General features: G+C 33.3%; 1 protein-coding gene across 2 annotated transcripts in view; it reads right to left on the bottom strand.

The window, feature by feature from the left end:
* Nucleotides 1-20,638, bottom strand: part of MIPOL1 (mirror-image polydactyly 1) — a 218,111-nt gene that overhangs the window by 150,996 nt on the left and 46,477 nt on the right. For both annotated transcript variants that reach the window (XM_011999190.1, XM_011999191.1), the window contains exons 6-7: nucleotides 19,233-19,338; nucleotides 3,581-3,710 (exon numbers count right to left, since the gene is read on the bottom strand). In XM_011999190.1, coding sequence (XP_011854580.1) covers nucleotides 3,581-3,710; nucleotides 19,233-19,338 — 236 coding nt within the window. The remainder of the gene's footprint in view (nucleotides 1-3,580; nucleotides 3,711-19,232; nucleotides 19,339-20,638) is intronic.

Genomic DNA, 20,638 nt, shown 5'->3' with positions numbered 1-20,638 from the left:
AACAGGGCACACTTTGGCTATAAAAACTAACATGGCTATAGAAATGAATACAACTTTTACAGATTTTTTAATGTGAAATTCTTAATGAAAAAAGTGGAGTTTTAAAGTGCTTCTTTCTTTCTTTCATATGAGAAAAGAACTTTTATCTGAGGAATGCAAGCCCTTTTAATTATCAGGCCCAGAAAGAATGAAAATGAGACTGCAATCATGTCCTACTTGCCACCCTCTGAGCTATGTATTTATCTTTTTTTTTTTTTTCTTGAGACAAGATCTTGCTCTGTCACCCAGGTTGGAGTGCATAGGTTCACTGCAGCCTCCATCTCTGGGGCTCAAGTGATCCTCCCACCTCAGCCTATAAAGTAGCTGGGACTACAGGCATTTATCACCATGTCAAGTTAAATTTTTTAAATTTTTTTTTTTTTTTTTTTTGTAGAAACTGGGTCCCACTGTATTGCCCACAATGGTCTTGAACTCCTGGACTCAAGCAATCCTCCTACCTCAGTCTCCCAAAGTGTTGAGATTACAGGTGTGAGCCACCATGTCCGGCCTGTATTCATCTCTTGAAACTGCTTGCTATTGCTACAAGTAGCTATAATTTAACCTAATAATGCCAAACCAGACACTATGACCCATACCCTATAGCTTAACAATGCATAGCCAATCACTAATTAATGTTATTTCTTGTAAAGTAAATACAGTTCCTGACAAACTTTGTATCAGCCCACTCCCTATCTCTCTTTTTTGCATTTAAAAATTCACTCCTGGCCAGGTGCCGTGCCTAAGACCTGTAATTCCAGCATTTTGGGAGGTCAAGGTGGGCGGACTGCTTGAACTTAAGAGTTTGAGACCAGCCTAAGCAACACAGCAAGACTCCATCTCAATTAGAAAAAACAAACAACAAGAACAAAAAACCTTAAAAACTTTAAAAAAGAAAACAATTAATAAAAGTCCATTCTTAACTCCTGCTAACAGAAGTGTATATCAGGGCAATGTGAATCTGAGCTCCCAGGCTAGGGTGCAATCCTCAAGCTTGGCCCCAATAAACTCTCTACTTATACTAATTTTACTTCAACTTCTTTTAAGGTCAATTCATACCTGAGAGTCACACGATATTTTCAATTGAAATAATAAATGAGAAAATTCTGACCAGGCCTAGTGGCTCACACCTACAATCCTAACACTTTGGGAGGCTGAGGCAGGCAGATTGCTTGAGTCCAGGAGTTCGAGACCAGCCTGGGCAACATGGCGAAACCACGGCTCTATTCAATTTTTAAAAATAAATATATATTAAATAAAAGAAAAGAAAAAAATTTGATGACTCCAACACCTTTTTTTCAGTCTCATTTGTTATTAGAAGAGTGTTTAGAAAATAAATATAGTTTGTTGAGAGAAAATATTGCATGAAGTTCAAAATTTTCTTCAATTTCACTTCAATTGACTATTACTCTTAAATTCAAGTTAACACTTACATAGCACCCACTATGAGCCACATACTTTTCAATATTCAGTGATTTGGCTAGGTGCAATGGCTCATGCCTGTAATCTCAGGGCTTTGGAAGGCCAAGGTGAGAGGATCGCTTGAGGCCCAGAGTTTGAAAACAGCCTGGGCCACACAGTGTGACCCCATCTCTACAAAAAACTTTACAAATTAGCCAAGCATGGTGGCATGTGCCTGAAGTCCCTGTAGTCATAGCTCCTTGGGAGGCTGAGGTAGGAGGATCACTTAAGCCCACTTCAAGTCTGCAATGAGCTCTGATTACACCACTGCACTCCAGCCTGTGTGATATAGCAAGACTCTGTCTCTAAACAAACAACCAACCCATGCATATATATATTTTTTTAATTATATATATCAAATATTTTACATATATACATATATAGTCAACAAGTAATTTAGTCCTTATGACAACCTGTATAAGTCCTCATAACCTGCACTATTATATACATTTTGTAGACCAAAAAACTGAGCCGTATAGACTTTGGGTAATTTGTCCATCGCTATACAGCAAGAAAGCAGCAGAACCAATATTCAAAGATAGATTGGGTTCAGAATCTGTGCTCTTAGTCTCTACATTACACTGCTTCTCAAATACAACAACATGTAGAGAATGAATTGATTTTTATCCAATTAATTCTATAGCTACCTCCAATCAACCCCAAGCCATCTATCCTTCTAGGTAATGATATTTAAGTGTATAAGAGAAAATGTTTGAAATAATGTTTCCCTATGGATAAAGAATAGGCATTGTGGAATTTAGGTGAATGTTTTTGTTTCTTTATTTGTTTTTTTTTTCAACGAGTTTAATGGTCTACAATGAGCCTATCAATCTTCAAAAAAATGAAATCATTAATCTAAACAAAAAACAAATGTTACCTAATCCAAGTTTAACACATATTATTAATTATTTATGGCTTTTTGTCTCCCCAGTGAACCATGTTTTAATTAGCACTTTACTCCGTTCCTCCACAGAGCCTACTACAACACTGGACAAAGTAAACATGCCATAAGTATGCTGATTGATCATTAAACATTAGATTACTGGATTCTATCTATCTGTACAGGTAACATATTTCTAGATGTTCTAGGGCCTTTCCACTAAAGCATATTCCTTAGACTACCATCATGTGTAACATCTGGGAGCTTGTTATAAGAACAGAATCTCTGGTCCCAACCCAGGCCTAATGAACCAGAATCTGCATCCTGACAAGATCCCCCAAGTGATTAGATTGTACATTAGAATTTGAAAAGTACATATTTCTAGGGCATTGTTTCTCTAAGTGTAGTCCATCATTTATCAGAATCACCTGGGTTGCTTTAAAAAATGTAGATTCTTAGGCTCCACCCTATTCAAGTATCACTCAAGTTTAAAAACCAAAGCTAAAAAAAACTGCAAGTAAAAAATAGTAAAGAACAGGAATAGGGATATTAAGCAGAGAGCAGTGAAAGACTTAGATGGCTCAAATAAATTTTAAAAGTGATAATAAGGAGAAGAGGAGATAATAAAAAGAGGAGTCACATATGAAGAAACAACAAAACTATGAAGAAATAAAGAAAGTACTTGTATTGAGAGTGATGTGCAATTCTTTCTTTCTTTTTTTAAATTGACTGCTATTCCTGACAGGCAAACTAGCATGCCAAAGGTTTTAGAAAAAGACTGGAGAGGTCGGGCACGGTGGCTCACACAAGGTGGACGGATCACAAGATCAGGAGTCTGAGACCATCCTGGCTAACATGGTGAAACCCCATCTCTACTAAAAGTAAAAAAATAAGCCAGGCATGGTGGCAGGCGCCTGTGGTCCCAGCTACTCGGGAGGCTGAGGCAGGAGAATCGCTTGAACCTGGGAGGCAGAGGCTGCAGTGAGCCAAGATTGCGCCACTGCACTCTAGCCTGGGCAACAGGGCAAGACTCCATCTCAAAAAAAAAAAAAAAGAAAGAAAGAAAGAAAAAGACTGGAGATATGCAATTTCCTAGGGTAACACATTAAGAATGAGTCACATTTTTGAATACGTAACTACCACCTAAAGCATACCTTTTATAAGTGCTCCTAATATCATACAGAGTTTTAAAAGTGTACATACATGTTTAGAGACATTTCCATATGCTTCGCTCGTGCAATTGCTTCATCTCTCTCCTCAATGGCTAATTGCAGTCTAGACATAACAGCTTTATCACGTTCCTTCTGCGCAAAATACACTTCTTCAACCAGAGCTACCAAAATATATAAAGCACACAATCAATCATAGAAAATAAAGGAGAAATGTATACCTTTAGCAAAAATAAAAGCCATAAGTAATTATTATTGTAAGGACTACTCATTAAACTGAATTAATATCAATTAATCAATTCAGAAAATAGTATTTTTAATAATAGGTACTGCAAAACTGGGATACCACTTCATACCCCTAAAAAGAGCAAAAATTTAAAGGTCTAATAATAGCAAATGTTGTAAGCCTGTGAAATAAAGAAAACTCTCATACATATTGCAGATAGGCAGATACATTTCTACAACCATCTGAAGAGCAACGTGGCAATGTTTATTGAAGTTGAAGACAGGCCTAGCCTAGCAAATCCCCTCTTTGATATGTAGCCTAGAGAAATTCATGCACATATGTAAATGTAAACATGTACAAAAATACTTACTGCAGCATTGCTTATAACAGCAAAAGGTTAGGCATAACCCAAATGTCCATCAACATTAACAGGAATAAATAAATTACATTCAGAATGGAATACTACCCAGCATTTAAAATGACTTGACTATGGACAAATGGACAAATCTCAAAAACAAAATGCTGGCAAAAATAGCAAGTTTCAAAGTAAAACAACTCTACCCACTACTTACGAATAGACGCAGTTAGTAAAAATAATACAATGAGCAGGGCAGGCACAGTGGCTCACGCCTGTAATCCCAACACTATGGATTACCAGGGCAGATTACCAGGTCAGGAGACCAAGACCATCCTGGCTAACATGGTGAAACCCCGTCTCTACTAAAAATACAAAAAATTAGCCAGGCATGGTGGTAGGCGCCTGTAGTCCCAGCTACTCGGGAGGCTGTGGCAGGAGAATGGTGTGAACCCAGGAGGCGGAGGTTGCAATGAACCGAGATTGCGCCACTGCACTCCAGCCTGGGTGACAGTGTGAGACTCAGTATCAAATAAATAAATAATAATACAATGATCATGAAAAGGGTAAACACAAAATTCAAAATAGTAATTATCTCAGTGGGAAGGTGGAAGGGGAGGAAAGAAAATGGGTAAGGGAAGAATAAAATAGGACAATGCTGTGCTGTTATAGTAGTGCACATCTGCACAGAGCAGGGGACACTGTTGATATAGATTTTAATACAAATGGCATCATCTAGATTTTTGCAGCACTGTATCAGGAGCTTTAATGTTATCTGAACTTATCATTTCTTAAGCATGATTTTATTGTTTGTATGTTTGAAGTCTTACATAATTTTTTAAAACATTACTGCAATGTGGGCCAGGCATGGTGGCTCACGCCTGTAATCCCAGCACTTGGGGAGGCCAAGGCGGGCGAATCACATGAGGTCAGGAGTTTAAGACCAGCCTGGCCAACATGGTGAAACTCCCGCCTCTGCTAAAAATACAAAATTAACCAAGCGTGGTGGCACATGCCTGCAATCCTAGCTACACAGATGGCTGAGGCAGGAGAATTGCTTGAACCCGGGAGGTGGAGGTTGCAGTGAGCCGAGATCACACCATCGCACCATCGCACTACAGCCTGGGCAATGAGAGCGAAACTCCATCTCAAAAAAAAATAATAATATTACTGCAACATTAGACAAAGAGGGCCTCAAATACCTGAATTGCTGAACCAAATTTTATTTATACTGTCGAACTACAAAATAAACTTCAGAAATATTTTGAAATGCTCTTTTAGTTTGTAAAGCATTGGATTCCTGCCCAAGGATTGTTACAGATTAATATACAGTTAATCAAGATAGTTATTAGGCCCAGCATGGTAGCTCACACCTATAATCCCAGCATTTTGGCAGGTCAAGGTGGGAGAATCACTTGAGCCCAGGAGTTCGAGACCAGCCTGGCCAACATAGTGAGACCTTGTCTCTACAAAAAAATAAAAATTTGGTAGGCCGAGGTGGGAGAATCACTTAAGCCCAGAAATTTGAAACCAGCCTGGCCAACTTGGTGAAACCCAGCTGGAGCCTAGGAGGTACAGGCTGCAGTAAGCTGTAATTGTGCCACTGCACTCAGCATGGATGACAGAGTAAGACCCTGTCTCAAAAAAAAAAAAAGTTATTATTGTATTTCTTAAATTGTAAGTAGTGGAAAAGTGGTGGTAGAGTATTCAGCATGGATCTAACTAGCCAGTCAGTTCACACCCTGGGCAAGATGGCATAAAATTTCATTACCCTACTCAAAACAATATGTAATTTAAAACTTATGAACTGTTTATTTCTGAAATGTTTCACAATATTTTCAGACTTTGAATAACTGAAACCCTGGAAAAAGGAACCACAGATAAGATGGGACTACTGTATCAATTCCCCATGCTGGTTTTTTGTTGTTGTTGTTGTTTGTTTGTTTTGAGAGTCTCATTCTGTTGCCCAGGTTGGAGTGCAATAGTGAAATCTCAGCTCACTGCAACCTCCGCCTCCTGGGTTCAAGCAATTCTCTTGCCTCAGCCTCCTGAGTAGCTAGGATCACAGGCGCCCACCACTATACCCAGCTAATTTTTTGTATTTTTAGTAGAGATGGGGTTTTGCCATGTTGGCCAAGCTGGTCCCGAACTCCTGACCTCAGGTGATCCACCTGCCTTGGCCTCCCAAAGTGCTAGGATTACAGGTGTGAGCCACCACGCCTGGCGCCTCATGCTGTTTCGACAGCAACTTCTATCAACTGTAGTACACAAAAATGAATTTTATTTTTCCCTTCTAATGCTACAGAATATCCTACCAGTAAGGGCAGTAATAACAGCTTGGAGAAACCAACATGGTGTATCTTGCATAGTATGGTTAATAGCATGGTGTATGGAAGAATATGAGTTTTAATTGTGATCTAAGGTATTAAGGGTTAGCAACCTTGTTTTGTTAATTTCTTACATTATTTTAGTTGAAGTTCAGGTATATAAAATGGGTAAAATACCACTATTCATGATGTTATGAAAAATTCAATTAGAAAATATATGAAAGCTCTTGGCCAAATAAATAAAATAAAGTGGATCATCAACAAATGTTAGTTCCATTCTACCACTACAGTAAATACTCAAACCACAGTCACAATGTGACTTAATTCCTAGACATATTAATAATGTGGTTTTGATTAATTTGTACTACTCACATATTAAAAATCTAAGTCAAAATTCCTCAATTTTTAGCCTTTTTCATTGGCAGGTAAAAATTATGTAAGGGACTGAAAGAAAAATTATTCTGAATCCATTCTATATTGTATGCTGCATACCATATTTATATTAATAATAGTTTATCAAAAATATTGCAGTGGCTCACATCTGTAATCCCAGCACTTTGGAAGATCAAGGCAGGTGGATCCCCTGAGGTCAGGAGTTTAAGACCAGCCTAACCAACATGATGAAAACCCATCTCTACTAAAAATACAAAACTTAGCCAGGCATGGTAGCTCACGCCTGTAGTCCCACCTACTTGGGAGGCTAAGGCAGGAGAACTGCTTGAACCTAGAGCAGGAGGTTGCAGTGAGCCAAGATTGTGCCACTACACTCTAGCCTGGAAGACAGAGCAAGACAGGGTCTCAAAAATCAAACAAACAAAAATATGGTATTCTAAGATTTTTTAAGTTTAACATTATCATATACTTCTAAGTTGCCTCCTTAGTGCAGCAGGCAGCACATCAGTCTAATAAAATACTTCTAATTTGTAGGCCAGACAGAAGGGACAAAATGATGGTAAATAGTGATGTAAGCATAGATCAACATGCTACCCTGAAATATTCTGAGATATCAAAATGTTAAAATACTAATTACTAAACTTTAAATGCCAATAGGCTTCCTTTCATTTCTATAAACTGTGGCCAGATCTTTATACAGTTACTTGTAATGCAAGTTATATACCACTTTACATGAAATAGTACCTGATGAAAGAGGTAAGACTAGCATATCAGGTGCTTTAGTAGTAAGTCTAAACATCTCTATGCTTAAAAGTAAGTATTATATACAGAGGGCTTCTTTGGTCCTGTGTGATCAAGAGAAAACATTTTTTTTTTTAATGCTACTTCAAATCCAAAGATGTATATGTGCATTTAAAGGATATTGCCATTTAAGTATTCTAAGGTTAAAATTTTAAATGCCAGAAAACACACATGCACAAACACATAAAATCTGGTTATAGAATTTATAAATGATAAGAATGTTTTTCAAAATTAAGGCATTACTCTAAAGATTCAATGCAATCCCTATCAAAATTCTACTGTAATTCTTCACAGAAATAGAAATAGAAATAGAAATAGAAAAAACAATCCTAAAATTCATATGGAATCACAAAAGACCCCAAACAGTCAAAGCAATTTTAAGTAGCTACCATTTAAAATACATCACAAAGCCAGAGTAATCAAAACAGCATGGTGGCTGGGTGTAGTAGCTCATGCCTGTAATCCCAGCACTTTGGGAGGCCGAGGCTGACGGATGACCTGAGGTCAAGAGTTCGAGACCAGCCTGGTCAACATGGTGAAACCCCATATCTACCAAAAATACAAAAATTTGCTGGGCGTAGTGGTGCATTCCAGTAATCCAGCTACTCAGGAGGCCGAGGCAGGAGAAGCACTTGAACCTGGGAGACGGAGGATGCAGTGAGCTGAGATCACGCCACTTTTCTTTTGTTTTTTCGAGTGTGCAATTCTTAAAAAAAAAAAAAAAAAAAAAAAAAAAAAACCAGCATGGTATTGTCATAAAAACAGACACACTGACCAATGGAACAGGATAGAGCATCCAGAAATAAACCCACACAATTATGGTCAACTGATTTTCAACAAAGGTACCAAGAACACACAATGGAGAAAGTACAATCTCTTCAATAAATGGTGCTGGGAAAATTAGATATCTGCATGCAGAATAAAAATAAGCATCATCTCATCCCTTATTCAAGAACCAGTTTAAAATGCACTGAAGACTAAAACATAAAACCTGAAACTGTAAAACTACTAGAAGAAAACACGGGGAAAGTTCCATGACATTGGTTTAGACAGAGACTTCCTGAATATGACCCCAAAGGCACATGCTATGAAAGTAAAAACAGACTAATAGGATTGCATCAAACTAAAAAGCTTCTGTACAGTTAAGGAAACAACAGTAAGAGACAACCTACAGTGTAAGAGAAAATATCTGCAAATGACACATTAATTAAAAGAATAATACCAAAAATATACATGGAACTCGAACTACTCAAGAACAATTAGCATGACCAACATGGTGGAACCCTGTCTCTACTAAAAATACAAAAATTAGCCAGGCCTGGTGGCATGAGCCTGTAATCCCAGTTATTCGGGAGGCTGAGGCACAAGAATTGTTTGAACCTGGGAGTTGGAGGTTGCAGTGAGCCAACATCGTGCCACTGCACTCCAGCCTGGGCGACAGAGTGAGGCTCAGTCTGAAAACTAAATAAAATAAAATAAATAAAAATGGGCAAAGAACCTAACAAATATTTCTCAAAAAAAGACAAATGGCTAACAGTTATATAAAGAAAGCTGCACATCTCTAATCACAAGAGAAAGACAAACTAAAATCACAATGAACTATCACCTCACCCCTGTTAGACTGGCTATTATCAAAAACATGAAAGATAACAAGTGTTGGTGTGGATGTGGAGAAAAGCAAACCATTACACAATGTTGGTGGTATTGTAAATTAGTACAGCCATTTTGGAAAACGGTATGAGGTTCCACAAAAAACTAAAAATAGATTACCATGTGATCCAGCAGTGCCACTTCCAGGTATGTATCCAAAGGAGTTGAAAGAAGTACATTAAAGAGATGCCTACACTCCCATGTTCATTGCAGCATTACTCACAATAGCCAAGATATGGAAACAACGGATATGCCAAACAATGGATAAATGAATTTTTTTAATGTGGTACAATGGAATACAATACAGCCTTTAAAGGGTAGGATTTAGGTTTCTCAGCTGGAAAAGCTGAAAAAAAGAAGGGATATTCTGTCATTTGCAACAACATGAGTAGACCTAGAGGACATTATGCTAGGTGAAATAAGCCAAGCACAGAGAGACAAATACCTCATGATTTCACATATGTGGAATCTAAAAATGTGGGACTCACCTAAGTAGAGAGTAGAACAATAGCTACCAGAGGCTGGGAGTGAGGGTGGAGGAGGAAAGGAGAGATCTTGGTCAAAAAATAAAATTTTCAGTTCGACAGGAGGAATAGGTTCTGGTGATCTATTACACATCAAGGTGACTTATAATGAATAGTAATGTATATTTCAAAAAGCTAAAATAATGGATTTTAAATGTCCTCATCACCAAGAAACAGTAAGTATTTGAGGTGGTAAATATGTTAATCAGACTGATTTGATCATTTCACAATGTATGTACATGTACTGAAACATCACATTGCACTTCATAAATCTGCAAATCATACATCAATTAAGGGAATAATATATACAGTTATTATTTGTCAATTAAAAATAAAACAAAAAACCCTCAAAACCAAAATTAAGGTATAACTGAATGACAATTTTTAACATCTATTAGGTTAGATGTGAAATTTGTTGCTTATAAAAAATCCTGATTCTGGAATTCAGTACTTTCGAAGGATCAATATGCAACTCTCAAACATTTTTAGTAAAGAAAACTTAATTGTAAACACTGAGCTTTTCCAAGGTGGATGACTATTACAAAGTTCACTAGAAAATCAATATAGCATTTTAGTTGGAATTTGCTCATTAAACACCCACAGCTCTAATGCAAATTATGATGGAATGAATAAAGCAAATACGCATGCTTCTTTCTTTTTATTAAATGTAAAATCTACTGTTAATTGCATCTCATATGTCATACAAACTTTTCTCCTTAACTATTAAATAGAAGCTTTAACAAAAGTCATTAGAGATTCTCTTTCTTTGACTTGAATAAATTTCAATATTTGTTCAGTAAAGGTTCACAGCAGTTAAATTACATTAACAAATATTATTAGCTACTATGTAAGCCAACCAAGTAAAATACTTATAGTGTAGGTAAAACAAATCATTGGGTGTTTACAATAATATTTGGATATCTCCATTTTTAAACACGGTTATCAAATATCCTATAATTCTTAGTCAAATGAGAAAGATTCAGAGAGGATCACCCGTACCCCCCTCAACCAAATACTCAAATTTGTTTAGTAAGCTAATTGTTTTCTAATATGGGCAAGAGTAAATATGAAGAAGCTGAACCATACTAAGTATGAGTTTATTGAGTCAAGGCAGAGTACATATTTTCTTAGTAGACCCAAGTCTATTGACAAATCCATATTCCACACTTTTCAAACTACTTTTAAAATACAGTAAGAGTGAGACAGTACCTTGGATAACATTCTAGTTTAAACATTGGCTCATGATTCTCTAAATAACATAATTTGGAGGACAGACATTTTGCAGGAAAAAAAATCCATCTGTTAACATCCTATGGTAGTTATGTAAACATAAAAGGCTAAATTAAAAAGAAGGAAAAATAAATCATTAGGATTTTAAACATATCAAATAATAACTGGATAATAATTCATGTTGGAAAATTCTAAGCAATATAGACAATAATTTTGTAAAAGATCAGACTTTACTACATATAAAGAATCTCAGATTCTATGAATATCTACCATTACAGTTTTACCTGAGCAATAACCATCTGGAGAAGAATTATAATGATGTTACATTGATTTCTTGCAAATCTGAGAACAATTGGCATTTATAAAACCACCAAATATATATTCTAGAACTACAAACACTATATATTTTAATTTCCTTAATAATTGTAATTTTTCCTTCTTTGCATAAACTGGTTATTGGAAATTTTAAAATAGATGGTAGATGACCCACACCAGTAGAAAATTAACCAAAACCTACTCAAATTAGTTCAATGTTTCTGTTTTTGGCATAACAATGCTGAATTCAACTGATTACTCCAGAACTTCTTTCATAGATGGGACTATTTGTTTTTTAAAACTGGACTTTGCAACATTTTATACAATTACTTTGTAAATAACTTTTTCTGATTAAAAAGTAGTACAAACTCATAAAAATTTAAAGGAGAAAAATATTTAGTATAGCCTTGTAACCCTGTAATTAAAATAAGCAGCATATGTTTCTACATTCTTCAGTACTCTTCAAAAACATAAAATAGCACATGAAATTTTATCATTTGGACATGCTATATATGATTCAACTAAGATGCTCCTAATATGAGATTATGGACAGTTTCCAACTATTGGCTATATAAACAACACTGTAATGAATATCTTTGTATACACATCTTTATGTATATACATACCTAATTAAGAAAATTACTAGAAGTATGATGACTAGATTAAAAGTCAGCTTTTAAAAATCTTAATATATACTTCAAACTTTCCTCTGTAAAGTTGCTGTAAATTTATACACTCAGTGTCAGTACAGAAACTGTTCAAGATTAATTTGAAAATTATGCAAAATAGTACATTTCAGTAGCAAGACAATGAATCAAAAGCATTTTTTAAAAAACCCTCGATTACTATACACATGTATTTACTATAGAAAACTCAAAGACTTTATAAAAAACTTTTCTGAAAATATGTTCTATGCTTACATGAAAATATGTTCTATGCTTACATTCAAAGATTTAATATATGTGATATTGGAGCTACCTTTTCCAATGTGAAAGAGAAAAATTTATCCCTGAAGCATTAATATCAGTATTGATAATTATATGCCTTTTGAAATATAACTTAAAAATTTTTTGTGTATTTACTAAACAGACTATCAGCATTAAATTTTAATAGATACCAATATGAAAATTATTTGAAATATAAGTGCTATCTAAATATTTTCTAATCTCATTTCCTCTTTAGAATCATTAGACATGTGAAAAAGTCTTTAGATAACTTTCTGAAAAGTTTTATTTTTGTTATTTTTATGTTGTAAATACCTTAATTACATATATTTTCAAATGCTTGACATTATGCTAAAGTCCACTGTATGTTAAACCCAATAAAATATTTCCAGCTGTTGGCTATTCTTACATATAACGGATCCTCCATCTACTCCAATTTTATTGTTTTTCCAGAAAAAAACAAACTTTTCTAGGAAGCAAGGATACAAAATTGGTTATATTCTTTCCTCAAGTATTATTTGACCTGGCACTCGTCAGAATTCATTCTGATTCATATCCATAGAATTCTGTAGCCAAAGATAGTAATATATTCAATAGTCTATCAATATTTCTACCTGCTGTGTTTCACAGAGATGGGCCTTCATGTTCTTATCTGAAATTAGTGGTCATATCCTTGAAATCCCTTTTCTTTTCAAATTAAAAAAATTAATACAGATATAAATTTAAGGCAGCATTATAATTTAATACTGTTAAGGCATTGAAGTATTAGGTTAAAAGCTATCACATTTTATTGATGCCCATTATATACACAGAAAAATTAGATTCCAATGTGTATTATTTCTTAAAGATAAAAATTATGCCATTTTCTATTCTGGTAAAGAAAATTAACTCTTCTTCCTCTTAGATGGTCAACATCATCTGAGATATGATACATAGTAACAGATAATCTTTTCACAAGAGAATAATGTAAACATTTTCTACAATATAATTTTTTCTCCCATTTTAATCCACTAGGGTATCTTGATATACTTGCTATTAAAGTATATCAATTAAACTCCTCTTCTCCCTACCAAAAGAAAATAAACATTCTCTGTAATAAAAATATATTGACAATATATTTTTTTAATTTACAAAGTATCAGTCTAAATTTGCATGCATAGAAAGAAATCTATGTTTAAAGAGAAAAATCAAATGCTTGCAACATCAGTACAAGTTAAGAAAATTATGTAACCATTGAATTACAGGTTAAAATGCAGTAAGACAGATTAGAAGATAGATAGATAGATAGATAGATAGATAGATAGATAGATAGATAGATAGATAGCGACTTAAAAACACAAGACTTAGGAACTAAGGAGTTCTTTTGGCTAAAACCTAATATTGGCTTTATTTCAGTTTAATTGGAAGAGGATCTCAAATTCATCTTCTCCATGAGATATCAGGAACCTGGATTTCTCTTTGTACCAAAGGTTAATAAGAAATGTGTCTGCAAAAGTCAAACAGCATTAAATACCAAAAACTGATTATTATTCTACAGGAGTTGTTCTGTCATTCATAATCTCTCCATGCTCCAACCTTCCACAGCTAATCTTTAATGGATGACATGCAAGAAAGAAAAATAACTAACATATAAAGCAGAGGCGCTAAAGTGAGCTTTTAAGAAATAGAAAAATAAGGCTTTTAAAGAAATATAAATATTTTAAATATCACAAAATAACATATAAAACACTATTTAAATAAATACTTTTATGTAAAATTCAAGCATCATCTGCATGCTATAAAAGCAATAGAATAGAATATAATAGAATAACAAAAATTAAAGAGACAAAAAACACTAGATAATGACCACTGGGACTGTTTGGGAAAAATGAAAGGTTTAATTGAACAAGCTATTTTTAAGACGCATAAAAACACATCATCACTGACATAAGAGTAAATTAATGGATGCAAATCAGGCCATAGCATACTATATCTCATTGTTAAATTCAATTGAACTAAAACCAATTTTAAAATGCTTGTGTTTTAATGACTTTTTTTAGGTGAGAAGAGATACATACCTAAAGAACAAAAATGCAATGTTTCTTCTCTGCTTCTCTAAAACATCCCCTAGCATTTGAAGGTCATTCATACAATTTTCAAATAATATTACCCACGTGTATAATTTAATGAGCTAAAACTCAGTAAAAAGTTTTAAACAGCTACAATGAAGTAAATAATTAACACATAGGGAGTGAGATGGTCATTTCAGCTTTTCCTAAGACTAAATAAGACCTACTTATTATACATTCTAACTTTTTTTTTAGAGATTTTAGATTTTAAAAAATATTTCAACACTTTTGAAATAAGGTTAATTCTAAAAATCAAGGAAAACTCAAAACTGGGGATCAAATTAAATTGTTAATAAAAATTCTTTGTAAACTATTTTAACAAAAGAAATAAAAATCAATTCCTTATGAAACAAAACCATATATAAATTACTATCCCATACTAATTATATAGATAAGTATGGGATAGTTATTTACATAATCACACATTTAGGAACACTTTGAGTATGTCCTCTATTAGATGAAGAAGTCTTGAGAAAACAAGATGGTTACAACATCATCATCTTATCATCATAATTATTATCGAGTGCCTTCTATGGGTTAAGCACTTCATAAACATTATCTCACTTAAGCATCACAACAACCTATAGTAGATTTTAACTAATGCTTAGTGAGGCTGTCATTACACATGATAAGTGGCAAAAAGATTAGAACAAAGGTCTGAATTCAAAGTCTGCGCATTTAACCACTACTTACAACATGTATGGTGTATTATGATTTCAGAGAAGTAATAACAGGCACCAAAAAAAAAATGCCTGAGATCCCAAATCTGTCTTATATGCTGATCTATATTCAGTGTCTAACACAGTGCCTAGAACATAATGAGTCTGTAATAAATATTTGTCTGATTTGTAAAGAAGTAAGCATAGTTCCTGTGAAACATTTAAGTGCTTAATAAACAGTATCAATGATGGTGACAATGACAATAATGATGGTGAAGTGAGAAAGGAAAAGAAAGGTAAGGGAGTCAACCATCAGAGATTTTAACATGATAGGGAACACAGTTGAGTTTCAAACTCTCATAAAATCACATTAGAAAAACAGATTTGTGTTATGAAAAAACCAATGGGGAAACAAAGGAAAAAGACTTGAAGCTAAGTAATGGTCTACATAAAAGTTCATCATAGGTACACATTGCATAAAAGCTCAAATCTTTTGCATCCCATTTCTTTTATTTTGAATTCACATTTGAGTAAAATGTATTAGTGATATTAAATATCTGTATCTCAACTGCAGTTTTATTAATAATCAAATACTTTGTTTCTTCTTCTGTTTGTCCATTTTTCAGTTTAGTGCCTTTCAGAATCTATTAACAGTAGCCCATTAATTTTTACTTAAAAGCCAAACAGAATAAAATGTCTTTTCACAACTTCTGGCAATAATGACATCAAAGATTTAAGAATTTCATAAACGTAAAGCAACAAAATAATATTAATTTGAGCCACAACTTACTGAGTACTAGTTATATATCATGTTCTTTGATATATTAACACTAATCCTTAAAATCATCTGGTAAGTTGGTTAATATTCACGTTTTACACGGGAGAAGATAAACCCAAGGAGGTTAAATAACATGCCCAACGGTAGAGAATCAATATCAAGTGTCCAAGCTGTAATTTGAACCTGGATCAATGTGACTCTAAGGATTTTGGTCTTCCCAATTGCTCCAAACTGCCTACTGAGAACTGGACATCTTTTGTTTTACGTGGTCTTGACTGTACCAGAGTCTCATAAATTATACAATCACCTTGGAAGACAAGATAGACTAATGTATATATGATACATAATAAACATAAAGATATAAAAATAAATACAAGGAAAAGCTGAAAGACTAAAAAAATGGCATGGGTAAAAAATGGCAAAACTGGATCACAGCCATCATAAAACCATATGGTCTTTATGTCTCAAATTTTAAGATTAGAGTGCAAGTAATTTCTTTAAAAAATCACATCTTTTGAAAACAATTTTTTTAACACTAAATCTATGCTCATTATCGAAAATCTGAAAAAGGCAGAAACTGTTCACTGAAAAATTAATAGTTTCACTTAAAGACCACCAATAGTTGCCTCTTATTTTATATAACATACATGTATATATATTGTTATTTTTACAACATTATATTATAGTTTTTCCCCTATTTCTTTCACTTAATAGTTATGATGTTTTTCTCATATCCTCAAATATTCTTAATTATTACAAAATGTCTCAAATTATAAATGTATCATAACTTATTTAATAATTCCCTTATGGTTAGACTGTTTTTAATTCTCTTGCTATAGCAACTAATATTATATGAATATCTTTATATATAAATCTCTGTATTTTACATACTCTAAGAAAATGCCTACTATTCCCTTAGGGTACCTCATATTTTAGTTAACATTTTATTTTTAAAATCTATAGACAGATTGTTTCCTATTTGCTGTTTCCAATGTTTAGTTCAGATGTTCTTATAAGTATTTCTTTTATTGTGAAATGGTTTGATCTTCTTAAACATATATATTCTGCTTAAGTATATTATAATACTTATGTATGTGTGCGTGCTTATATTTTGCCAAATACACATTTTATTTCAAATATAAAAATGAGCAGTCATAGAAACAAACATCCATGCATATGTGGATTATTTGTTCTTTCACATTACAAGAAATAAAGAATTCATTAGATATAATCATAGTCCTATACTGCTCTTTTTTCTATTAAGATACTAACAAGGTAGTTTTTGTTGTTCTGTTTTGCTTTTTGACTGTACCTCCTATTCATCAGATAGAAAATAAGTTTATTTAAGACAAGCTTATTTAAGATCATACATAAAATGGGAAAATATGAAAAGGTTCAAAAGTCCACCAAAGGGTCAGTTACCAAATTTTCTGTTGTTTTAAACCAATGAATTTCTTCAGCAATTCATATTTTTATTTTGACATAGTAATAATAATTCTTTCTAATGTTATAGGTAAAATACTCTAAGTCTCTTCTTAAAATGAGATAGAAGTAAAATATTAAAGAGGAAAGATACACTTTGAAAATTTATACCTTAAAAAAACTTTGGGGAATTTTCATTTTGTGTCATTTTTATAAGCAAATGGTTGGACATATCTCTCTTAATTAGATTGTTTGGTTCCAGAGAAACTAAATAACACTGTTATTTTCATCAATTTAGAATGCTATAAACATTTTATTAAACATCTTTTAAATAACTGACATTTATTAATATAATATTTTGTTATTAATGAGAAATATAATTATAAGAATAACAAAGTAATCAAATTATTTCCATTTTATGAAAGCATGATTCAAACTGTTCAAATGGGAACCCTTAAATACCAATAAATAAATATTTGAAGTATCTGCTTGGCTACATTATAAAAAAATTAAGTAGTAAATATTATTGCTTAATTAGGTTTCCCCTCCAAGAAATAAATGGGCTAGGGCTAGGCAGACACATTAATTCATGATTTTCAAGAGGTTATGAAAACCCAAATCTTATTAAATTATTTCTGTAAGACATATGCAAAGTTAACATTATGCAAATGCCTTAAAACAAAAATCTTCTAATAGTATCCAAAACAAATTTCTTGTAATAGTATCCTAACAATTAGTATATTTATATATTTGATTATAAAAAGCTAAGAAATTGCCAAGTTGTTCTAAATTTATATTTGAAATACTTATTTTTAACAAACTATTAATTTTCCTCAAAATATGTTGCTCTCATATTTTCCCACACACAAAAATAAAAACGTTATGGTAGTTTAACACTAACAGAAGAGCAACCATCTAGTATTCAGCTGGTGTATTTATTTATGGTCATCTTTGATATATTTTCATAGCAATGTTCAGTTCTATTTTCCACAGTAATATTTTAAAGACAAGCTCTACTAGTTAATCAAATCTCTGACCTAAAATAATTCTTTCACATATGTAATCCCATTAAAGTGACTTGCAAAGCATGATGATAACCTCACACTAATCACAAAATTCAATTGTTTCTTAAAAGCATTCCAAATGATATAAAAATGTTAAAATCAGTGATGTCTAAAATGGCTCTGAATGCTAATGTCTATCACTCTATGAAATTTCTCTTTCCTTAACATACTAAAACAATGTGAGAGAGACATTCACAGTGGCATACACAGATGGAGATCACAGACCATAGAGAATCATTTCATTGTATCTATAACATATCAAAACCACATTAAAAAATTTCTCCTTGCAAAGACCTTTGAGTAAAGATAGACTCCAGAACATATTTAAGGTAATCATTTATAATCTGAAAGTTTGGCAACCTTTCACTTTAATCTCAGGGAAAATATTATCTCTATTAGCATCTACATCATCAGATGAAAACTTATTAATTGCACAAAACAGATTTTTTAATCAAATGTAGGTTTCCATTGGCAATGAATATGTGACTATCTTCATACAAAGGAGAAGTATTTCCTCTCAACGAGCTAAAACAATAAGTGGTATTTGAACTGCTGGTTGAAAGGTAGAGGCACTGGTAATCATTATTTCCCCTTGTTTGTTCAGCCCCTTCCAACAAAACAAACAACCTTTTTGTGATTGGATTGACATGGTGTTAACAATGCATTTAATGCCCAAATCAGTATGAATACAGGTAAAGCTCTCACTAATACCAGTACCAGGATGTTAAAGCCACCTATTTTCTAAGCAGCCAAAAAAAAAAAAAAAAAAAAAAGGAAAGAGCTTCCCTCCTTTGGCAAATAAGCCAGTATGCTAGTATTCACCAAGACACATCATATAATAACCTTGTGTGTGATTCTTCAGGCCATATGTTAATATTCCTCTACTATACCTGCTGTGTTTTCAGCAATTTTAGCTTCTGTTTCTTTCTCTTGGAGTTCCAGCTTAAACTTTAGTTTTCTCTGTTCTTTATCTTCTTCAGCCAATTTCTGTTGAAGCTAAAGCACATTAAAAAAAAATCATGGATTTTTATCTGACAAAGGTCTTGCAAAAATATAATTAATTTCAAAGTTTTTGTTTTTTTTCTTAATTCTTATATAATATTTAACTGCCTAGATATATAACTCCAGAAAAAAAATTAAAAATTTAAGCTATTTATAAAGTAATAATTACCTGTAATTATATAGAAATTATGAAAACATCCCAATATACACTTAATTTATGTGTACAGGTGCATGAATAGGCAAATGAAATTCAGAAGACCAACACTATTCTTAAAAATAACTACTGCAGGTAGGGTGCGGTGGCTCACGCCTATAATCCCAGCACTTTGGGAGGCTGAGATGGGCGGATCACCTGAGGTCAGGAGTTTGAGACCAGCCTAGCCAACATGATGAAACCCCATCTCTACTAAAAATACAAAAAATTAGCTGGGTGTGGTGGCAGGCACCTGTAATCCCAGCTATTCGGGAGGCTGAGGCAGGAGAATCACTTGAACCCAGGAGGCGGAAGTTGCAGTTGGCCGAGATCCTGCCATTGCACTCCAGCCTGGGCAACAAGAGTGAAACTCTATCTCAAAAGAAATAATAATAAAAACAACTACTGCAAAAGCAGTTTCATCCATCCTTTTTTCTTAATGCAAAATATTTGGAGGGGATTTGCCTAATAAAATAATAGATAGCACTGCTTTACAGTTTATCTTAGTAAGTCCAATATTTTGAAACAAAATTAAGACAATAATCTTAATATCTGATACAAATGTCCCTTTGAGAATACTACCCCATGATATTCCATTTAAATTGGCACTGACACCTGACTCATAATTGGCATTTAATAAATAACTGCTAAATGAAAGTACAGAAAACGTCTCATACAGAATCCCTCCAAATGTTTTTTTAATTCCTCCCTAGGTTTTTGTCATTTTAGCTGTTTTCCTTCAAACATGATCAACATTCCTGACATCATGCTTCAGTTTGATTAGGTCACACAACTAGAATATTAAAATCAGAGAAGTATGTAGAGGTTAAAAAAAAAGAAGACGACAGAGAAAATGTACATTATTTAGTAAAATTATTTAATGATCACATGACTATAACTAGAGTAAGAGTCAGAACAGAAGATAAAACATAACGTGACAAATTGGACTGGACAAAATGCAGCAGTATAAGATTAACACAAGGTAAATGACAATATGGCCAAGTCTTGCTACTGAAATGTTTAATTACATATATTACTGAGGTCAAATATGGGGAACGGATACTAATAAAGAAACAAAATTAAGAGAGTAACATGAAACCA

Source organism: Mandrillus leucophaeus, unplaced genomic scaffold (assembly GCF_000951045.1).
Source record: "Mandrillus leucophaeus isolate KB7577 unplaced genomic scaffold, Mleu.le_1.0 Scaffold587, whole genome shotgun sequence".
Lineage (NCBI taxonomy): Eukaryota > Metazoa > Chordata > Mammalia > Primates > Cercopithecidae > Mandrillus > Mandrillus leucophaeus.
Note: the sequence above shows the minus strand (reverse complement) of the source record. Positions and strands in the feature narration are given on the sequence as shown.